At 44.2% G+C, this 21,137-nt stretch overlaps 1 protein-coding gene across 1 annotated transcript in view; it reads right to left on the reverse strand.

Annotated features, from left to right (window-relative positions):
- ATAD2 (ATPase family AAA domain containing 2) overlaps nucleotides 1–20,524 on the reverse strand; it is a 315,004-nt gene extending 294,480 nt beyond the window's left edge. Inside the window, exons 1-2 of the mRNA XM_086966184.1 lie at nucleotides 19,743–20,524; nucleotides 12,844–13,064 (exon numbers count right to left, since the gene is read on the reverse strand). Coding sequence (XP_086822310.1) covers nucleotides 12,844–13,064; nucleotides 19,743–19,907 — 386 coding nt within the window. The 5' untranslated portion in view covers nucleotides 19,908–20,524. The remainder of the gene's footprint in view (nucleotides 1–12,843; nucleotides 13,065–19,742) is intronic.
- Between the last annotated feature and the right edge of the window lie 613 nt (nucleotides 20,525–21,137).

Below are 21,137 nucleotides of genomic sequence, written 5' to 3' on the forward strand. Positions count from 1 at the left end.
CACTTATTGTGCCACCCTTAGAGGCCCTGTACCTTTACACACACACTGCCTTTAAAGGCTGCGTGTCTTGGTGCAGAACAAAGTGAAGAGTCGATATGTGTGCAATGCCTACAACTCCCTGCCCTGGCATAGATCAGTCACCCCTCTAGCAGGGTGTACTATACCAGTGGTGAGGGTACACATGCATATGCCCTGCACCCCTACAGTGTCTAATTCCATTCTTAGACATTGTAAATGCAGTGCTGCCATTAAGAGTATATGGTGCTGAGAGTTTGTCATTACGAACACCACAGCACCATAATGGCTAAACTGAAAACTGAAGTTTGGTATCAAACTTCTCAGCACATTAAACCCACAATGATGCCAGTGTGGGATTTAATGAAAAATGCACACAGAGAGCATCTTTGAGATGACCCCTAAATAACAACCTACCACTAGTGTGCAGGCTGAGTGGCTGCTTTCGGCTGCCACCACCAGACATGTTTCTGGACTCCTGGGTCAAGAGCCTGCTGCTCTCGGGGCCCTGAAACAATGCACATACTGGGACGAGGAACCAAGCCTCCTCCCTGGGGATTGGCAGGGTCCACGAAGAAGCTTGAAAGGCTTGCCTCCTTTGTGAGCTTCCCCAGGCCACTTGCTGCTTCAGCAACTGGTCCCCTCTGGTTCTGACCCCCATTTTGGCCGGGAGAGTAATTGAGGAAGAGAGTTGTGCCCACCTCTGCCAACTCCATCCCTCAGGTGGGGGAGGCTACGTAAAGCACAACTCTCAGTCCCAGCCAACCAGGTAAAGGCTTATGCACTGGAGGGTGGCATAATAGGGGGTGTACCCACCCCAGGGAAGAGACCCATTGGTACCAACCTTCTACCTACCTGTAACGTCCTTAAATCTAGTATTTAAGGGAACCCCCAAACCTTGCTTCCTCAGACAAGAACGCACAAGAAGAAAATAAGAAGGACTGAACAGCTGTGCCGAAGCTAACAAGAGGACGCCCACTGACTTGGCCCCAGCCCTACCGGCCTGTCCCCACCTCGAACCTGCTCCAGCCTTCAGTCCCAAAGACGGTCTCCCGTGAACACTAGGTTGTTAATCAACAGACTCCAGCTCTGCAAATTTGCAGCACTCTGCACCAGACGCCCACAGCCAGAGTTTGAGTGGCCCAACACCAACTCCTGGCAATATTGAACCGAGATCTGGCGACCCCTGACCTGCCTAAAGCCTCCAGCCGAAGCCTGCAGCCTCAAACCGGAAGGTCCGCCCAACTGCAACCAGAAGCTTTATAAGAAGATCCCACGGCCTTGGGTGGCCCCACCGACAGTGCCAACCAACTCCCAACATCCCAACTTACCTCCCAAAGTGGTGGTCGCACCCAGAAGACCTTAGTCCCAGAGCCTGCAGTGCTTTTGCAAACCGGAGACTCCCATTGAAAGCTACAGGGCACCAGACGCCAAAACAGCACTCTGCTCCCGTCCGCCTCAGTGCCGCTGAGGGTGCATCTGTTGTGCTGGCCTAAACCCCCATTTGCCCTGAGCTTTCAAGGAGCTTTGCACCTACAACCTTTTGGCCTGCTCGTCAGCAGCCACCAACCAGAGGCCCCATTTCCCCTATTAGATAACAGCACTTAGGACCCAGCCGCCCTAGTGCCGATGAGAGTGTAACAAGAGTGCATTCTTGACCCTGGGGGACCCAAGAATACCAACTCTGACAACAAAGAAATTACCATTGAAACGATAACACCATTTTCCACCAGAGGATAACATGGACTGTTTTTCTATGAAAAGTTTTAAAGTGTGGAGTTGGAAAACAAATCCTGTAAAACTAACTAAATAAGCAAAACGCTTTTACTTACCAGTTTACAGGAAATGTCCCAGTGCAGTATCCAGGTATACTGCACTGAGTAAGAAAAGTAATCTAAAAAGTAACGCATGATCTTCTACTAAAAATCCTCTACAAAGTATATGTACTGTATTCTGAAACTAATTGCATCATCAGTAACTACTGTAATCAAATCAAAATGCATATACAATTGCAATTCAAGCGGTTTACAAACTGCATTACTACTGTAAAGTATGTATTGCTTACCTGTGCCAGGCTTGCTTGGTTCTAGAAAATAAAATAACTAAAAGAATATTTTTATACAAAAACAATAGGTCTGAAGTTCAGTCTTTGAGTGTGTGAAATCATTTGCTGACAGTGTGTACAACTGTCCTCTGATAAAGCCTTACTGCTCGACCACACTACCCTAAATAGAGAGTGAGGTGCCATCTACTTTACCTCTGCCTACCTTTTGGGTTCCACTGGATTGTGCACACTATACCTCACTTTGGTATAGTATAGTACAGTATAAAGAGCCAGCTTCCTACATCCACTATGTTAGCAGGGAGAGTTTAGGGCCACCTAAGAATCAATCTATTAATACGTTTGACTCTGACCACTCAAGTGGGTCTTTTTGACATTTCAGGAGTTTGGTGATGGTGGTTTTTGTCTCATTTATTCACGATTGGCGATGGCCTTCTGGTGATGGATTCATTTTGGTTATTTAAAGTCCTTATCAGTTGTATGACACTTGGAGTTTATTATGTGTCTTGTGTAGGTTGATCTTTTAATACCTCTTGATTTCTTTGGTCTTTTACGGGGTTTTTGTTTAGAACTAAATGCATGACACTCTGTTCTTGTTTTGTGCTCTGTTACGTTTTGAATTAGATTTCTTTTTTGTGGTACTCCTTAAAAAGTCTTTTTTTCTTACTTTTCAGACTACTTCGGTTGGTCGCTCTATAAAAATATTTTCCTGTCCTGATGCTGACCTTACAAATACCATAGGTCACAACTCTTGACGCCAGTCTTTGGCATATATTTATGAGTAAGCATTTATTGCAATTCTTTGTTCCTGTTATTTGTTGGACTTGCCTTGTTTTAAGTCTTGTTTCCCTTTGCCATAGTTTTCTTGTTGACACCAAGTCGTGCTTTTAGTGATGTTCATTGTATAACTATGTTAGCACCTTTTATGTATTCAATTGTTTTGTTATTTTATTTCCACATCTGCTTTTTTAGTAAAAATGTTTTTGCATTAATAATTGTGTTGGGTACCCCTTCAAGATGTTTTTTCGGTCTTCTAATTTAATTGTTTTTTCATGTATGTGGAATTTTTAATAGTTAGTTATCACTTTTTCTGAACCATTGTAGTTGTAATACCATACATAAGGGCAGGCCCAACTGCAACACTCAGCTAGAGCAAGAAATGGAAAAAGTAAATTCCTAGCTTGAATGAAGTCTACACCCATCCGAGCATATATGCTAGAGCTCTCACCCATCTACAGCACACCAGGAAGGACTAGCTCAGGAAAGCCTGGATTGGCAGTTCTAAGCAATTGGAATGCTCCACTAAAAATATTTATTTTATAATATATGAATTAATTTCACTCTTGGGCACCAAGCTGCAAAAAGTTCACTTTCATCTATTGTGGAAGGTAGATGCCAGGCATGGCAGCAAAGCAATACAGAGCGAGGTCACACGAGAAACTTGAAAAGACTCCTGCTTTTTCAAGACAGACAAAACAATATGTAGAACATAGGAGAAAAGAAAACAACCTAAAATACAGATTGACATGAGGTTAGATTTGTAGTGGCACGCAGGCCGTTAGCATGCATCAGTGACTATGCATTCTCAACCAAATGCAAAGTTGCTTGCTGAAGATTGGACTCCTAAAACACCATCATTGCAGACTAGCTACACTGTGCTATTGTGCCCTATTGTGCAATTAAGGTTAGTCTAGATAGCTACATATAAAGCCAGCATGCAATACTCTACACCAGACTTCTCCAACAAGTAGCACATGAGCTACTGGTAGCTCTGCAGCAGCCTGAAAATAGCTATCCTGGGTGCATGCCCACTAAATCAAAAGCGTGAGTTTGTTTGAATTAATATGTATATCCCAAAAGTGAATTTCCAAAATAGATTTCATGCGGATGTTTAAAAATCATGCGGTGCTGGAGAGACTTCGTACCCCTATTATTGTGTTGGTGCCAGGGGCAATGCAGCCATGGCTGTTCTGTATTAACCATGTAGAGGCATTCCAACTTGATAATAGATTTTTTTCATTATTGCTAGTAACTCTAATACTTCAGGTGATGACTGTTAACCATCCTGCACAAGATGTCCAGTAATGTAATCCTGCCTTCTTTAGTCAGTATTATAAAACTAATATTGGCAGTAGCTCGGCTTTCAGTGAACAAAAGTAGCTACTATTGCAAAAAAGGTTGGAGACCCCTACTCTAAACAGATTAAGTATGTACTGCTTAGCTTGCCTAACCCCTTACCTGTGCCCTGTCTTCCGACCAGGTCTAGTCCTTGCAAGTCCAGCTCTGACAGTCCCAAGGATCCCAGTCTCGTGCTCTTGACTCCCTCATATTTCCCTTTTCCAGCTCTTTGACTTTACCTCTTAGCTCCCTTTTCACTTTTGCCCGCTTTTCCCTTTATCACCATGTTTTGCATCTTTGTACTCCAAATCAGCTCTTTGCCACATTGCCTCATTTTCCGCTAACTCTTGAACACTTTCAGCTGTTCTGCCTCTTTTCTCTCCACTTTTTGCCTCCTTTTGCTACCTGGTTTTACCCACTTTAGCTTAATTTTCTCTCCTCTGTGGCCTTCCTGCCCTTTTCCCCTGCACCTTCACATGCTTTGCAGATGCTTGTTGCAGCCTTGCCTGCCACCCAGTGAACTCCTCTCCGCTCCTGCTCCTACTTAATGGCAGCCGTACCAAAGGCAAGCCCGTCTGTGCCCATTCGTGCCCAGCCCTGAAGCCTGGATCCCTGGTACTCCCCACCTTCAGACACTATTCTGCTGAAGTACTTCATACCATGAACCCTGGATGCTCCTCTCAGTATTGCAACCAGGCCTCCCCACTCCCAGACACTGAAGGCACTTTCTCCCACATGCCCCCTGCACCTCCTGATACAAGACAATGCGCCCCACGTCACTAGACAGCTCTCAGCCCACCCTGTCCTGACTTCTCCAACATCGGCTCACGTGTCAGCCACACAGTTGATGTCTGGGACCTCCTACATGATCTCTCACCAGACCTACTCTTCTGGACCGAAACCTGGCTAACCCCGACAGCGCCACAGCAATTTCCCAAGATTGTAAGGCAAGGCTGAACCTCCCAACCCGAAGGAGAGCTGGCCATCTTCATCCACTGCTCTATTACGTCCGAAAACACTGGCAACCGTCTCGAACATGTGGCCTTTAAAATGCTCATCAAAAACTAAACTGTAAGATGCCCTCGTTTATAGGCCTCCTGGTCCACAATCCAACACTGGCAACTCAGACTTCATTGTCCCTCTGGTGCTCTACTCCAGATCATTCATCCTCCTCACTGACCTCAACTACCACCTGGAGTACCTCACGGACCCAAACACCTACAACCTCCAGGAAGGTCCAGCTAAGTTTCGAGTGAAGGGCTTCACCCATGGCACCAGACCTCTCCTTGGTCTAATCTTTACCAAAATTAGTAGACAAGTCCCTCCCCCTCTCCCGCTTCCACTTCATGTGGACCGACCTTGTCCTCACCTGCTTAGACCTGCTCATCCCCACCAAAGTGGATAATCACATCCTAAAATCACCTGAAGAAACTAGCACAGAATCCTGGAGAAAAAGTGGACCGTAGAGCTCCAAGTATGCCAACCACAACCACCTCTTGTGAGAAAGTGCCATCTTTCTTGCATTGGTATACCCCCACTTTTTTCTGTACTGCTGATGTGCTTTGACTGCGTGTGCCCTGGGGTCCTGCCAACCAGGTACCCAGGGCCTGTGTTCCTTCCCTAAAACTGTGCTGAAACTAAAAACCCAATTATCATCTCTGGCCACCTGTCAGCCCCTAGTAAATGGTACACTAGGTACCCAGGGCATGGTGACCAGAGAAGACCCCTGAGGGATGCAGCACTTATTGTGCCACCCTGAGGAACCCTGTACCCTGGCACCCACACACTGCCTTTGCAGGCTGAGTGCCTAAGTACAGAACTAAACCAAGAGTCGACATGGCACACATCCCTGTGTGCCATGCCCACAGAACCCACTGCCCTGGCATCCTTCAGTCATCCCTCTAGCTGGGTGCCCTATGCCAAAGGTGTAGGCACAGGTGCATGAGCCCTGTGCCCCTTCAGTTCCCAGGGCCATTCCAGGGCACTGTAAGTGCAGTGATGCCATTAAGAGTATATGGTGCTAGGAGGTTGTCATTGCGAACTCCACAGCACCATAATGGCTACACTGAAGACTGCCAAGTTTGGTACCAAACTTCTTAGCACATTAAATCTGCACTGATGCCAGTGTGAGATTTAATGTAAAATGCACCAGAGGGCATCTTAGAGATGCCATCTGAAGCCCTAAGCTACAATCCACGTCTGGGTGAGTGGCTGCAGAGGCTGCCACACAGCAGACATGTTGCTGGACCCCTGGGTGGAGAGCCCCTGCTCTCCTGGGCCTGCAACAATGCACATCCTGGCCGAGGTGCTAGGTCTCCTCCCCCAGAATGGGCAGGGGGAAGCTTCAAAGGCATGCCGCCTCTGTGAGCTTCTCCAGACCATTTGCTGTACCCAGCAACTGGCCCCCACCAGTTCTAACCCCCACTATGGCTGGAAGATTGGCGGGAAAAACTACGTCAGAAGGGGGGTGTGCCAGGCTGTGCCAACCCCACCCCTCAGGTGGGGGAGACGAGGTGAAGCACGACCCCAGGCTCCGGCCATCTTGTAAATGGGGAGCCCTGCCCAAGCCCAGCTAGGCTCCTGCCCCCCTTCCACAGGAGAGGAGCAGGATAGGGATGTACTCACCCCAGGAGAGGGACCCATTGGTCCCTGTCCTTGCCTTACCTGTAACGTCCCTAAATTCAGCATTTAGGGCTCCCTGAACCTTCCTTCCTCAGATCCCGAAAGAATAAAGAAGATCAAGAGGAAGAAGACCCGCTGTGCAGCAGCTAACAACAGGACGACAACAACTGACTTGGCCCCAGCCCTACCGGCCTGTCTATCCTGGAACCTGCTCCTGCCTAAATTCCCGGCGACTCCTGCGGACAGCAACCTTGGGACACCCAGAGGACCTGCCTGCCTTAACCCTCCTAAAGACTGGGACTCCCATCAGCAGAGGCTCTGCTGCAACAACCCCCCCCTTAGTGCCAGCCAGGAAGCTCCGGACCAGCCAACACTGTACCGCCGAGCCCGGGCCGTGCCCAACCGAACCAAGACGACGAGGACAACCCCCGGCGACTGGGACCCGAAGTCCAGTGCCCAAAGACCCTCCTCAACGAACCAGACGACGCCTGCAGACTCAGAACCAGGGCCACCCCAACCGAGACCAGCTGAGGGTAAGCTTTTCCGACACCCAAAGACACCCCTGCACCCGGCGCCCTACAGCCCCCTGTGCCTCCCTTTGGGGTACCTACCTGTGCTACAAGACCCCAACTTACCACTCGAAGTGCTGGTCGCCCCTGGAGAATCTCAGTCCCAGAGTCTGCAGCCTTTGTTCCTTTTTTACCTTTCCCATTGGATAACATTGAGCGCCCGACGGCTCAAGAGCACCCTGCACCCAGCCGTCCGAGTAACGCTGGCTGTGCCACCCTGGTCTTATCCTGCTTCTCCCCTTGCCCTGAGCAAGTGACCAGGATCCCAGCTTCCACAGCCGCGTGGCCTGCTAGCCAGCAGCCACCAACCCAAGGCCCGCTTTCCCTCATTGGATATCATTGGGCCTAACTACCTCTGCACCCAGCCGCCCCTGTGCTGCTGGGGCTGAACCAACTGTACTTACCTGACCCTGGGGACCCCTGAGTCTACGCCCAGAACCTTAACTTCACCAGCAAAGTACTCATCTGGAAACCGGAACTCACTTACCTGCCATTGGATAACATTGACCAATTTTGACACGAAAATTTTCTAAGTGTGAAGTTCTGGAAACTGACAATATTCCTATAAAAATCAGCCGAATTCCGAAGTACTCACCTGTGAGCAGGGGAGAAGCCAGTGCTGTACCTTGCAGCCCAGTACTGAACCGCAAAAGTAATCCTTACCGGGTTTACTAGTAATCTGTATGTTCTCCTTAGGAACCCATTGTCTGCTTTTCTATGAAATTTCTTCTAAGAGTCTACTTTTGAAAACTTGAAATATTCTTTATAAATCATACGAAATACTGAAACGCAATTACCTACCTGTTTTAAGTTAAGACCCCAGTGCTGGCCCTAGGAGCCCAGTACTGGATTACAAAAGTAACGAGATAATACTATACCTGCAACCTGAAATTAATCCCATTGAATAACATTGCCAGATTGTGAACTTTTAAAACAGCTTTATATTCATAAACATTCACTACAGTAACAAAACCGTTTTTGCTAACATGGTTTCAGCTTAGACCCCAGAACTGAATCTAGGATCTAGTCCTGGAACTACTAAAGTAATCTGTACTGTAATAAACTGTACTTTTAGGATAACAATCCACTGAGCTCAATGCTAAAGTGTGTCTAGACTCGAGTTGCCTTCAGCAACCCCTGTACCTATTGTGTTTACAAACTTTATTGCTTCCTTGCAAAGTGATTACATGAGATTACTCATATCTAGCAAAGTATATTTTTATGCCTGCTGGTTCTAAAAATAAAACTATCTTTTGAAAACAATTGGCCTGGAGTTCAGTCTTTGAGTGTGTGAAATCATTTGATGACAGTGTGTACAACAAATGCTTTGCACTGCCCTCTGGTACTGCCTTACTGCTCGACCAGGCTACCACTTTTGAGAGTAAGGTCAGTCCTGACTTTAACCTCTGGTATACCTTTGGTGTTTGTGGACTCTATACACACTGTACTTCATTATAGTCCAGTATATATAGAGCCAGCTTTCTCAGGTCTCTTACAATCCAGCACAAACACAGCAGAATCTCTGCACCAAAGCCCTAGTTCGCTCAAAACCACCACCAGGCGAGCTGGCACAAACTAAGAACTATGACTCAAAACGGCAGTCCAAACAACTGAAATGCAGACAGAGATAGACCCACAACAAAACTGACAAAGCACCCACAAGTCAGCCCTGAGGTTCTATCACAAACAAATAAGATCCACCAAGCGATGAGAACTGACCAAACACTCAAAACAGTGCAAGTGACACCAAACAAATCTTTGCCAATATAATGGATTTCACCTCACCCAGTGGCAGCTCAAGTCTAGACACTCTCAGGACCGCTGTACAGAGCTCTCCAACTGTAAGCCAAAAGATCAGCAATATCTACAACAGTTTATACCACTAATCAGATGCATCCATCATCACAGACCTCCTGTCCAACCAGAGGAACCCCTCAGACACTACCATAATCTAACGGCCAATAATAACCACTGCAGAGCCAGCAGGGACAATGCTATCCATTCACTTATGAGAGGGTTCTCTAAAGTTGGTCATGGAGGGCCTTATCCATGCCAGCACAACACCATTCTACCTCTTCTGCAGAAAACCTGAGCAGATCCATAGATGCTAGATAGCTAACTACCGACCGATATCCTTGCTGTCCTACCCTGACAAAGTGCTGGAGAAAATTATCAACAAGTGAATGGTCGACCACCTGAACAAACACTACCTCCTCAACCCCACCAAATCCGGGTTCTGGCCCAACCACTACATTGCCGCCACAAACTAGATCAAACTGATTGACAGAGAAGACACTGCAGCTCTCACCCAACTCAAGTTATTGACTGTTTTCCACACCCAACCCTTATTCAATGCCTCCACAAAGTGGGAATACCAAGGCCTGCTTTCCACTGAATCTGCTCCTTTTTCATGATTGCACCCATGGGTCAGTTGGCCCCCTACGCCTCAGCCGTCACCAACCTCATTTATAGAGTACCCAAAGAATCATCTCAGTCCCACGCTGCTCAATGCCTACATGGCACCTTTCACCAACATATGATCCTACGGAATAAATGTCTCCTGTGCTGACAACACCAAGCTCATGCTCTCCCTCGTAAATGATACATCCAATACCCACACCAACTTCACTTCCTGAAATTGCCAGTTAGATGAAGACCAACTGTCTAAAATACAGACAAAACAGAAGTGCACTCTTGGTCAAGAACAATTTCCTATGGAAATCTACTTGCTGGCCAGCATATCTTGTGCTAACACCCTGCACGGCCAATCAAGCCGAGATCCGGTATAATGGTAAACATTCAACTCTGAATTACCAGCCAAGTCCACGCAGTCCCCTCCTCCCGTTTCAACACCACAAAGATCCTAAAAACCCCCCCAAAAAAATCTTCAAAATGGCTCTAAATCAACACACGCAGAAGCGTCACCCAGGTCTTTATCACCATAGAATGGTGCTATGGCAATGCACTCTGGGCCAGCATCACCCCCCAAACAACTAGAAGACTTTAGGTCATACAAAAAGCAGCAGGACACTCAGGCTTCCACCACGTACACTCATCACCTCACACACAAAAGCGCTCCACTAGCTCCCCATCCATAAACATACTGTTTAAACGCCTCCCTCACACATACAGCGCACTGCACAATCTAGGTCCCTCTTAGATCAACGACCACATACATTTCTACACCCTGATCTAAAACGTCCACTCTATTGGCCTCCTGCTCGCACACCACAACCATATCTGCAGAGCCAGAGGTCCCGCTTTCTCGTACCTTGTCCCCAAGGCCTGAACAACCTTCCCTTGCATATAAGAGACATCTCCTAAGGCCATGGGTTCGGGAATAAACTGAAGAAATTGTGCTTCACCTAGACTTCAGACTTTGCTATCACAGTCCCCCTCCTTATTTAGTGCGCGAATACTCTTCCGGAGGAGAGACCACACTCTACAAGTAGTCAGAACATAAAGAGAACGTCTGCACAGTACAAGACAATGTTGAGCATGAAAACTCATTCCATGAAAAGGGACACATTTCTAAGCGGACTTTACAGGTCCTAGAGACTTACGTTTGTCATATGTTATGTTGCCGATTTGCGATGTGCCATAGGTGCTATAGTACAGTATTTTTTGATTATATGAGCCTGCAATAAGGGTTTGTTTGATATAAGGACTTTGGTGCAGGAATTCCAAATTAGATTATCTGCGGGCGGGGCTTTGTTTCAAAAAAATAAAAGGAGGGGGGGACAAAAAACACAAACAAAATCCATCTGCTGTGTTTGCGAAAGAGAATTTACAGCAATATTAGGAGTTAACAGAATGCACTGGTTGATGGCACTATGGCCAAAACTGGGTAGATCCGCACTTTGAATTATCAGAGATGACTGGCCACCGTAATTAACTTCTAGAAGTAGCCTTTTTTTGTTTGGTGCATCTGTCAAATATGTAGGACTTCTTGAACATCCGTCTTGATGAAGACTTAGAATACCCATATGGTCTTGAAACGTTGATACCACATCTAGGGTAGTTTATTAAACAAGTTTATTGATATATTTCCCCTTTGGTATTTCAATATGGAAACAGAGACTAGGATATTCTTTAGTCCAGGGGTTATTCTACCAAGATGGGAACTCACAGGTTGGGTAAAGTCATCGAAATCTTTCTACCCGACGTAACAGTACAAATTCTGTATGTCAGTAGACCGGCGCCTGTTTTTAAGCAATGGGGTTTGAGTTGATTGGTTTATAAATAAATACATATTTTTGAACAGTATCATAAGTGTTATTGTTTTAGAATGTATATTAACCTTTTGGTATTATAATATATGCTTGTTTTTTTTAATAAATCCGATTATTAATTATTTTTCTTTGGATTTCTGTTTAATGTGTCTGTATACATGCATTAGCCACTCATAAGCTATGTGCATGTATTTCTGATAAACAGCCTGGGCCTTCTGGTTTGAATTTTTTTTGAGGTGTGGGTCAACCAAAAAAGCATCTCAAGAAACAGTTTTCTATTGTGAGCTCAGGGAAGGGGATATGTGCTACAGAACTTAATTGCATTCAGATTTATTGGATACACAAACTCACTTTAAAATATACTGTAAATCATCACCACTAGCCAATTAGAGCCCTCAATACCAACTCAATCCTAGAGAAAAATGTTAAAGTGGCTAATCTTGCCAAACTGTTAGTCTGTACTTCTGTCATGCCATTGGAAAGGAAAGGTGTTGCAAATGTAATGGAGAAAATATGGCTACGCTATTAGGCCTCGATAAATCTACTTGCACACTCCTATGGAGAGTCAGATTTTATCAGGGCAAGCTAATTTTAGGGCCTACTGGCCCTTTCTGGCAAAAGAGCTCAAACTGGCAAAGAACAGATTTTCTGTTCCTAAAGAACGTGAACGAGCAATAAAGTTGCCTTTTACTCTTGTCTTTATGTGTCAGATTTGCTGTGCTTCAAAGATTGAAGTCAAATGTCAGCTGCATTAAACATCTAGTCAAATGACAGTGAATTTCATAGATCAACACCAATGAAGGCTGCATAAAAGCATGTCAAAAAGCAGATATGACTTATTCCTTTAAATGCTTGCACCTTACCAGACTACCATGACCCCAGCATGGAAACCTTACTATAGTTTTCTAAAAGAAAAGTTTTGACTTGCAATGTACCCATACATGTGCGGTCAGAGCACCTTAACCCGTGTACACCGAATAACTGAACAGACACAGGAGATAACACAAACTATGTTGCAAATTGATTGATAGCTCAGCTCCTATAGAAAAATCGGTTTCTAAAAAGAAAGTTAAAACAGGGATATGGATATCAAAATGAGGGACCACTGCAATTGGTGGCAAGTTGACCCCAGGACTTAAAAATACTTTTACAAATGCCCAAATGGGTATAAACAGGTACAATTTCACAGGGGGTTAAGGAAGTGGCAAAACTTCAGAGCAATTACCTGGTAAAACGTTTTCCCACATTATTCTCGGTTTGGGTTTTAGGGCTTTTATCAAAACTTGAGTCCGACGAGTTAAGTCCATTTGATGTCCTTTTCCTTAAGGACCTGAGGGGGCGTCCACTGTTTTCAGTATCAGAGAAACAATCCCGGCCAGTCTGTGATCTATTCCTTGTGGATCGCAGCATATGCCTATCAATGTTCTCCTCATCAGAGTAGTCCTCCTAAGGGAAGGGTAAAAAACAAAAACAAAAAGATATAAACGTATGCATGTGATCACCACATCTATTAGGAGCGCCATTATCAGTAGTCCGAAAAAATGAGCTATGTGCAGGGGGCTCATGGGGCACTAGCAGTAGATCAAAGAGGAAACGCCACTACCGGACATGAGCAACAATAACGACAATATACAAGATATATATAGATGCATTTACAGCAACCCATAACCACACAGGGTTTAAACTTGTGTTGGGAGTGAGATAATCTATTACATACATTTTTATGGGATAGGTGTAGCAATAAATTTGTAGACACAAATACAGGTTCAACTCACACAGTGGGTAGAAGGAAGGGATAGATGGCTCGGACTAGTGTCTACAGTGCAAAAGGTCGCCAGCAGTGATCAGACCCTGGACACCACTACCCAGTAAAATCTGCCAAGCCTTCCCACAAACCCGTTTTATCATTTCAGCACATCTACTCATTTGACACATCTACTTTTAGGGTGGATAGTCCCAATCAGTGAACCATCAAATAACTTCTTGGGGATATATTTTTAATTAAAATAGTTGTTGGGTGATACCATCTACACGACTACACACAATTAATAAGTTTATGCCATGCTTAACCCCATGAGTAAATCAAAACCACTCTCCTAACAGATGGATCACCACGCCATCTACTTTCAGGCATAAAGTATAGCAAACAAAGTGACAAGTAAACCATTTGTTTAAACTTGCATTAGACATGGATAGCGCTCTACACTTTGGCCTCTTCCCTACTAAATATTGCAAAGTAGCTCAAACCAACAGTAAAAAGAACTCCTTTTCTAAACAACTGACAGGCTCCAAGATGTAAGTGCACCGCCTATCTGAACCAGAGGCAGAGAGCCCTACTAATCTTAAACCTTCATTCTAATTTGTATGGAGCCAACAAACGGATAGAAGCCGACACAATCAACCCAGCTTTGATAATTTAGTCAAAAAAGTCGAATTGCCGATTGTGCCTGGTGCGTGCAAAAGAAGGGTCCTGAATAAACATTTTAGGGCAAAATTTTGCCTTCATTTACCAAGTTGTAGTTTATTGTTTTTTTTTAACTACAGAATTAGTTGATTGAATGCTCAGCTATTGCTTAACAACAATGAAGAATTTTCCGTGGCTCAGACAAAAAGACAATGGAAAGTGAAATAAGTGAAATTACAATAGGATACACAATGGTAACTCTTTTGTAGAAAATATAAACATTTTTTATGTATAAACTGAAAGTTCACCAGCATTGAGGTATTGGTAGTTTGCAAGCAGTTTTGCTTTAAAGTGACCAACCGCTTCAAGCCATTAGGATTTACAATTTCTATGCCCTCTGTACACTAAACATTTCAACATGATTCAATAGTTCCAACGACACAATGGGACGACGTATGTATACAGAAAAAACGTCAACGTTCACAGACTGTTTCACAGTAGTAAATACAGAAACTAGGTCAGCTGGAAAAAGAGCGCGAGAACTTTGTTCTCCACATACATAAAAAAGTCCCAAAAAAAAAAAAACACTGACAGAAAGAATATTGATCTCATTCATTAAAAAAAAAAAAAATTATTGCTTTCAGGTCTATGCAATATTTCTCATGTTGAAAAAGTAAATCTAAATATACTGTGCACCATTGGTGCATTTAATTCTCCCTCATCAACAGTTTGTATTTAAGAGGGAAAAGAAGGATGATCGCTCATGTTCTCATCTACTGTCCTCCTCAATTAACCCAAACAGCCTGCCAGGTTCACCTAATAACAAGAGAAGATGGAAATATGGTATTTTCTGGTGCAGAAGCTTTAAAATCATCTAAAGCAATGACTCTGGTCTACTCGTACCAACCCCGAGCGCCTTAAGAGAAAAGAAAAAAAACAAGCCTTTGCAATGCAATAGGTCTCGCATTAGGAAAGTTTGAGCTATTGGTATTGTAAATGACAATTTTTTTTATTTATGATTTGTTTTTGAAAATAGCGAAATCAATAGCTTTGTCATTTACAATGCCAATAGCTATAAATTTCTCAAATGACACCTATAGCATTTGTAATGCAATATGTGTAGTATTTACGTGACTTACATGTATTGATATTACAAATAATTTTTATTTTTATTATTAATACTTAAAAGTTATTGTAATTTATAGTGGCAATAGCTTAAAGTGTTGTAAATAACTTTTGTGAAGATTATGTTCAGTGTATTTTATTGTGACGAAAATCCAAGAACAGAAGTGAAATATTAACATATTTTTGTGACATTTGTAATAAAGCTTGAAACATTGAGAGAACATATTTGAACCAGGTGTTGTTGAATCGTTGCACAGATTGATGCTGTGGTGGCACTGAGTGATGTTGTGATGGCGAACGAGTGATGCTGTGGCGTTGAGTGATGCTGTGGTAGCGCATAGCGATGTTGTGGTGCCCCTGAGTGATGCTGTGGTGGTGCGGAGCGATGCTGTATGCTATGCTAGGTTTTGTTTTTCTATCCTATGTTTTGTTTTGCTATCCTATGTTTTGTTACGCTATGTTTTGCTATCCTATGCTTTGATTTGTTATGCTATGCTTTGGTTTGTTATGCTATGCTGTTTTGTTATGATACGCTGTGTTTTGCTATGCTATGTTTTGTTAAGCTATGATATGTTTTGTTGTGTTTGGTATGCTTTACTATGTTTTGCTATGCTTTACTAGATTCAGATTCAAAATACTTTATTCGGTTAAAAACAGAGAATAACCATAAACGTAGCATGAAAAAGAAGTACAATTTACTATGGGTCAGGTGATCATTATATAGGATCTCAGCAGAGAAACATAAAGCAGAGACAGATACAGCATAAAAATTAATTCATATAGAGGGATTTACGAAATTTAAAAACTAATTAAAAAAATTCAGCGAGTGATGCTACCATAAAAACAGTTTCCATTTTTTGAAACTCTAAAAACGCTAAGCGACATCTATATACATTTAAGTCTTTAAGAATGGGGATGATAAGTTTTCTACGATAAAAAGTGTAAAATTTACAGAAGAATAAAATATGAATATCAGATTGTGGGGACACATCACATGGACAGGGACATAAACCTTTCGACCAACAATTCATCACAGGAAAAGATAATAACCTGAAAACAATGTTAAATCTAAACCGGGTTAAAAGGAAACGTTCATGGTTGGGCATATATAAAGATAGGTATGGCTGTAGTTTCTCTCCACTTATAATTGCCTGATGGGCAGAAATTGACTTTTTTTTCACCTCCTCCAATTGTCTTTTTTCCCCTGAGGTGAGCAATACACAGATTTTTCAGTCCTCCTCTTGAGATATTTACCATCGACAATGGATCCTCGAAATATTGGGCCCCTGAGTGATGCTGTGGTGGTGCGGAGCGATGCTGAATGCTATGCTAGGTTTTGTTTTTCTATCCTATGTTTTGTTTTTCTATCCTATGTTTTGTTTTGCTATCCTATGTTTTGTTTCGCTATGTTTTGCTATCCTATGCTTTGATTTGTTATGCTATGCTGTGGTTTGTTATGCTATGCTGTTTTGTTATGATACGCTATGTTTTGCTATGCTATGTTTTGTTGTGTTTGGTATGCTTTACTATGTTTTGCTATGCTTTACTAGGTTTTGCTATGCTTTACTAGGTTTTGCTATGCTTTACTAGGTTTTGCTATGCTTTACTAAGTTTTGCTATGCTTTACTAAGTTTTGCTATGCTTTACTATGCTATGCTGGTGAGGGGGAGGAGCTGACAGAGGAGCAGACAGAGGGGCTGACAGGCAGGCGGAGCAGACAGAGGGGCTGACAGGCAGGCGGAGCAGACAGAGGGGCTGACAGGCAGGCGGAGCAGACCGAGGGGCTGACAGGCAGGCGGAGCAGACAGAGGGGCTGACAGGCAGGCAGGTGGTGCATGTATTTTTATAAGTATTTAATATAGTTCAAGTTCAAAAAGACTTTATTTCGGTCACAATGACCAACAAAGTACGAGACACAACATTCAATCATTTCTAGAATTACATCATCCAACCACTCAAAATTAACAAGAATGTATGCAAAGCCAAACACTTTGAATTGAGAATAGAATCCCTCAGAAGCTAGGAGAAAACAAAGCCATCCCTTGAAGAAGTAACCCGCATTAAAGTGGCAGGGTACGGACAGAAAAAAGTGACTATCAGCAAAGAGAATTCAGCAGACACACCAAAGTGAAAGTGCCTCCGTCAGCTTTTTGTGAGGCAGCTGCACGTGAAACAAGTGATATTGTGTATTTTATGTCTTGGAATGAAGAAAGGCTAAGTGGAAATTCTATCACAGTGGCAACATTAGCTCCTTAAATTGTACAAAATACACAATCCGCCCCTCTCCGTGATGCAAAACTTCACTTAATCCCTGATAGCAACATCCTTGGACAAGCCTTGTACTCTCCAAAACATTGGTCCTGTATACAATGCACAGAAGCAGTTTTATACTAGCAGTCGGTCCTACATTTCACACCACTGTATTTTGAATAATAAACTTGGGAACGCCGAAAGGAGGCCAACAGGGCGGTATGTGCCTGTCTGCTCACAGGAGTTTAAAACAAGCTATATTTCACAAGAAGCAAACATCTCCTGAAAGTTGTAGGACCAGGGCAGTGTCAGTCACATCCGAAGCATCCCGGATATGTGACTGACTTTGCCCAGGCATTTCGGAAAATGAAAGATCGCAGTTTGGGGTTTTTGTGGTGGGCTATTGCCTTTGAAAGGCCAGTACAGTTTGGGTAATGTCACTTACCTATCAGGAGTAGGAACGGCGATGAACGATGCTGTATTGAGCGCTCATGATTGAACTCCCCGCAGAGCACCGTAAGCTTTTGACACTGCACAGCAGTTTGTATCATGAACTGATCTCAAATTGTGTGTGTGTGTGCGCGCGTCTGGGTTATCCACTTGCTGCCAATGTAGGACAGGAGATGTGCACGGCGTGTGGGTGAACGTGTGCGCTCACATGGGGGGGGAAATCGCCTGCGCGTGCCCATCCCCAGGAAGTGGATGACAAAAGATGCTTCGCGCTGCTTTCACCAGCTCGACCTAAAAAGACCCTTAAGATGCGCCCAGACGTACAAGAAGATTAACCAAGCAATGTTGGGGGTCAGCGAGACTCACTCAACAATGGTTATGAAAATTTGTATGGGCACAGTCTGCCATTACCAAATTTTGCACAGCTCCTCGGACAGTAACATGCCATGTACCCAGCAATTGGAGACTGTATACACCTGATGCTGCTGGCTGTTTGGAATTGTTGGCGTATAAGAACGGTCGTGTGCACTACTAGGGGCAAAATGTTAGCGGGCAAGCTTGTAACCTTTACATGGCATAAGGGTTATACGAGTACCCGTTTGTGTAAATGTGAAAGGAGGCTGGTGCTTGGGACACTACTATGCTTGTACATAAGCCTCAACACTGACATTCTGAAATTGTACAGAGACACAGATGGTGGGATGAGAGATGCACGACAGTACATTTAGTAGGGATACTAAACCTGGGCACCACGAGCCATCCAGGAAACATGTTCACAAGGTAAAGAAATATATTAGACTTTGTATACGCTAAGGCTAAGCAAGAGGATATCCTAGGATGCAACTGGAGGCAGACACCCTTGAGTCTGTAGTGTGTAAGAATTATAGATGCAACAGAAACTATTGATGTCAAATGTGCATCATGTCAAATAGTACTTGGTCTATAAAGTTTAACACAGGAATGCAAGAATCAATTTTAATTCAAAAAGGCTTTCAGTAGTTGTTTTGCCTCAAAAAGCCAGCTTTTCCTTTGCCCTAGTTTTGACGTCAAACACGCTTTGATTGCCCACAAATACTATCTTGCTCTTGTTATGAACAGCCCCCACTCAGACAGCTATTTCGTAAACAAAAAGTTTTACCCCCCTCAAACATCCGTTTCTGAAGCACCAAGTTTTGTTTGGGGGAAAAGTAGTGACTTTCAAAATACTTTAGTGATGACGAATGCTAATCTGGGAACACTAATTTCAGATTTTAGGCTATTTCAAGTTTAAATATCTTCAAAACGCAAGCAACACAAAAAAAAAACAGTTCCATGCTTCCTAGAAACACTTAACTAAAACTTGGACACCTCGTTGGGTCACCCCGTTTTATTTTTAGGGGCTTGCAGCCGAGCCTCCATTGGGATGAAAGGTGTGGTGGGGTCCCTCTGACTGGCAGAGACTTAGTATGAAGGGGCTCAGTCTGATAAAAGATATAAAATAAAATGGGGAGGACTCCCCACTGCTGAACTTTAAAAGAAAAAAGACTAGCTCCGCCTCATTTTAGGGGTATGTAAGTTGTTCCCCTGCAATCACTAACAGACAGACTGCGGGGGTTTTAGAACGGGTTGGGTGGCTCAGAAGCATATGTAGTCCAACATTTGGAGCAGATAGAGGGAGGTAAAAAAAAAAAATCGGGCCACTTTATTTTTCCCAGTGGCTCGTACTTAAGTGGGAACAATTTCAGGAGGGAGAACACTAAATTAAAGCCATTTGGGGCTTTAAAAATCAGGAGTCTCCCGTCTGAATCTAGTCTGATCGCATTAATTTGAGCGCCTTCCCCCCCCCCCCCCCCCCTAAAGTATAATCTTAGGCTGCCTAGTAAATGTGATGATCACCAACGCCGCTTGAAACTCACAGTGTTGCTGGCTTGGCCTCCGAAGCGGGTGCCCCTCTTGGCCTTCTTGTCCCCGGTGTCAGTCAACTGACTTTTCTTCCTGGGGGAGTCCAGAGAAATAAAGTCATTGCTGGTATCCAGGAGTACATCGTCTCCGCCACCGGTCGAGCTACGCAGGCGGACCATGACAGCACCGTTTCCGGGTGGACAACACTGACAGCTCGGCAGTGCAGACCCGACCTGAAACTGGCAGAAACTCCTTTCCCGCCACGACACTCAGCTCACTGCTTACGAATTCTGGCGCCACACGCTCTGCAACGCTTGCGTGTAATGATCCCTCCGCCAAAGACCGCGAAATAGTTCCCTTTGGCCTGCTAAATCCTCCGCAGCCTCCAGATCGAAAGACAGTCCCGGGACGCCAACCCTTTCTTTTCCTGAGCCGTAAGAAAGGTCGGCCTACCGCTCCTCTGCGACCCCTCGAACCCTTGTGGGTTTCTCCGCGGAAGGAGACTTCGATGGGAAACCTTGTTTTTTTAGGAATTTTGGGCGCGTGCGAAGCAGAAATGGACTGGCTGTTTGCTGATTGGCTAGCCGTGGTCTATGGTCCCGCCCATCGCAGTGGAGTCTGTTAAGTATGTCGGGCGGCGGGTAGACTGTCAAAGCCGCTGAGGCCGGAGGTCAGGGTGGCACCTGTGCTGTGAAGTATTGCCGGATTTCTGCAGTGTAGCGGTGCCTTTTGGTGCCGTCAGCGTCCGTTTGTGTGATGCTTACGCACTAACCCCGAGGTCACTAGTCACATGACTGTTCGACTTCAGTGTTTACTCCAGACTGAGCGCAACGCCAGCACTGCGTACGAGGGAGGCATCAGCAAATACATATTAGTACGCAAGGGGTAGCGGCGTAGTGCTCTCCTCGCTTATAATAATAGCGTGCTTTTAGCGAGAAGACGTTTGTTTAGAAATTACGTCACAGCTCCGCCCTCTTCAGCGAACATTTGTGGTACTGCCCTCAGTCGTGTGATCGTCGCCACAGGAACTGTCTTATTTATTTATGCATTTTTATATAGCGCGTACTTTACCCTGAGGTGTCAGAGCGCTTTACAATAGAACGAAATAAATTACATTTTGAAAAAGAGTAACATGGTAGTAGGTATCACTATCCCTACTTCTATGTACAACAGTTACTTGTATGAGTTACAGAATGACAAGTTACATATTCACTTAAGGGTAAATATTGAGAAAAGAAGGAGTGATTAGGGTTACACAAGTACTTAGCACATCATTTAAAGATTGAGACAGAGTGTCGTAGTAGCTCTTTGTATCGCGCAAAGTTTCTTCTGACATTCAGATCTGTGATTGGTGGTCTCCAGTTTGTTATGAGACCTTTATGGACTTATATCATCTACCCTGAAGCACA

This window comes from Lissotriton vulgaris, chromosome 4_1 (assembly GCF_964263255.1).
Source record: "Lissotriton vulgaris chromosome 4_1, aLisVul1.2, whole genome shotgun sequence".
NCBI classification, from domain to species: Eukaryota; Metazoa; Chordata; class Amphibia; order Caudata; family Salamandridae; genus Lissotriton; species Lissotriton vulgaris.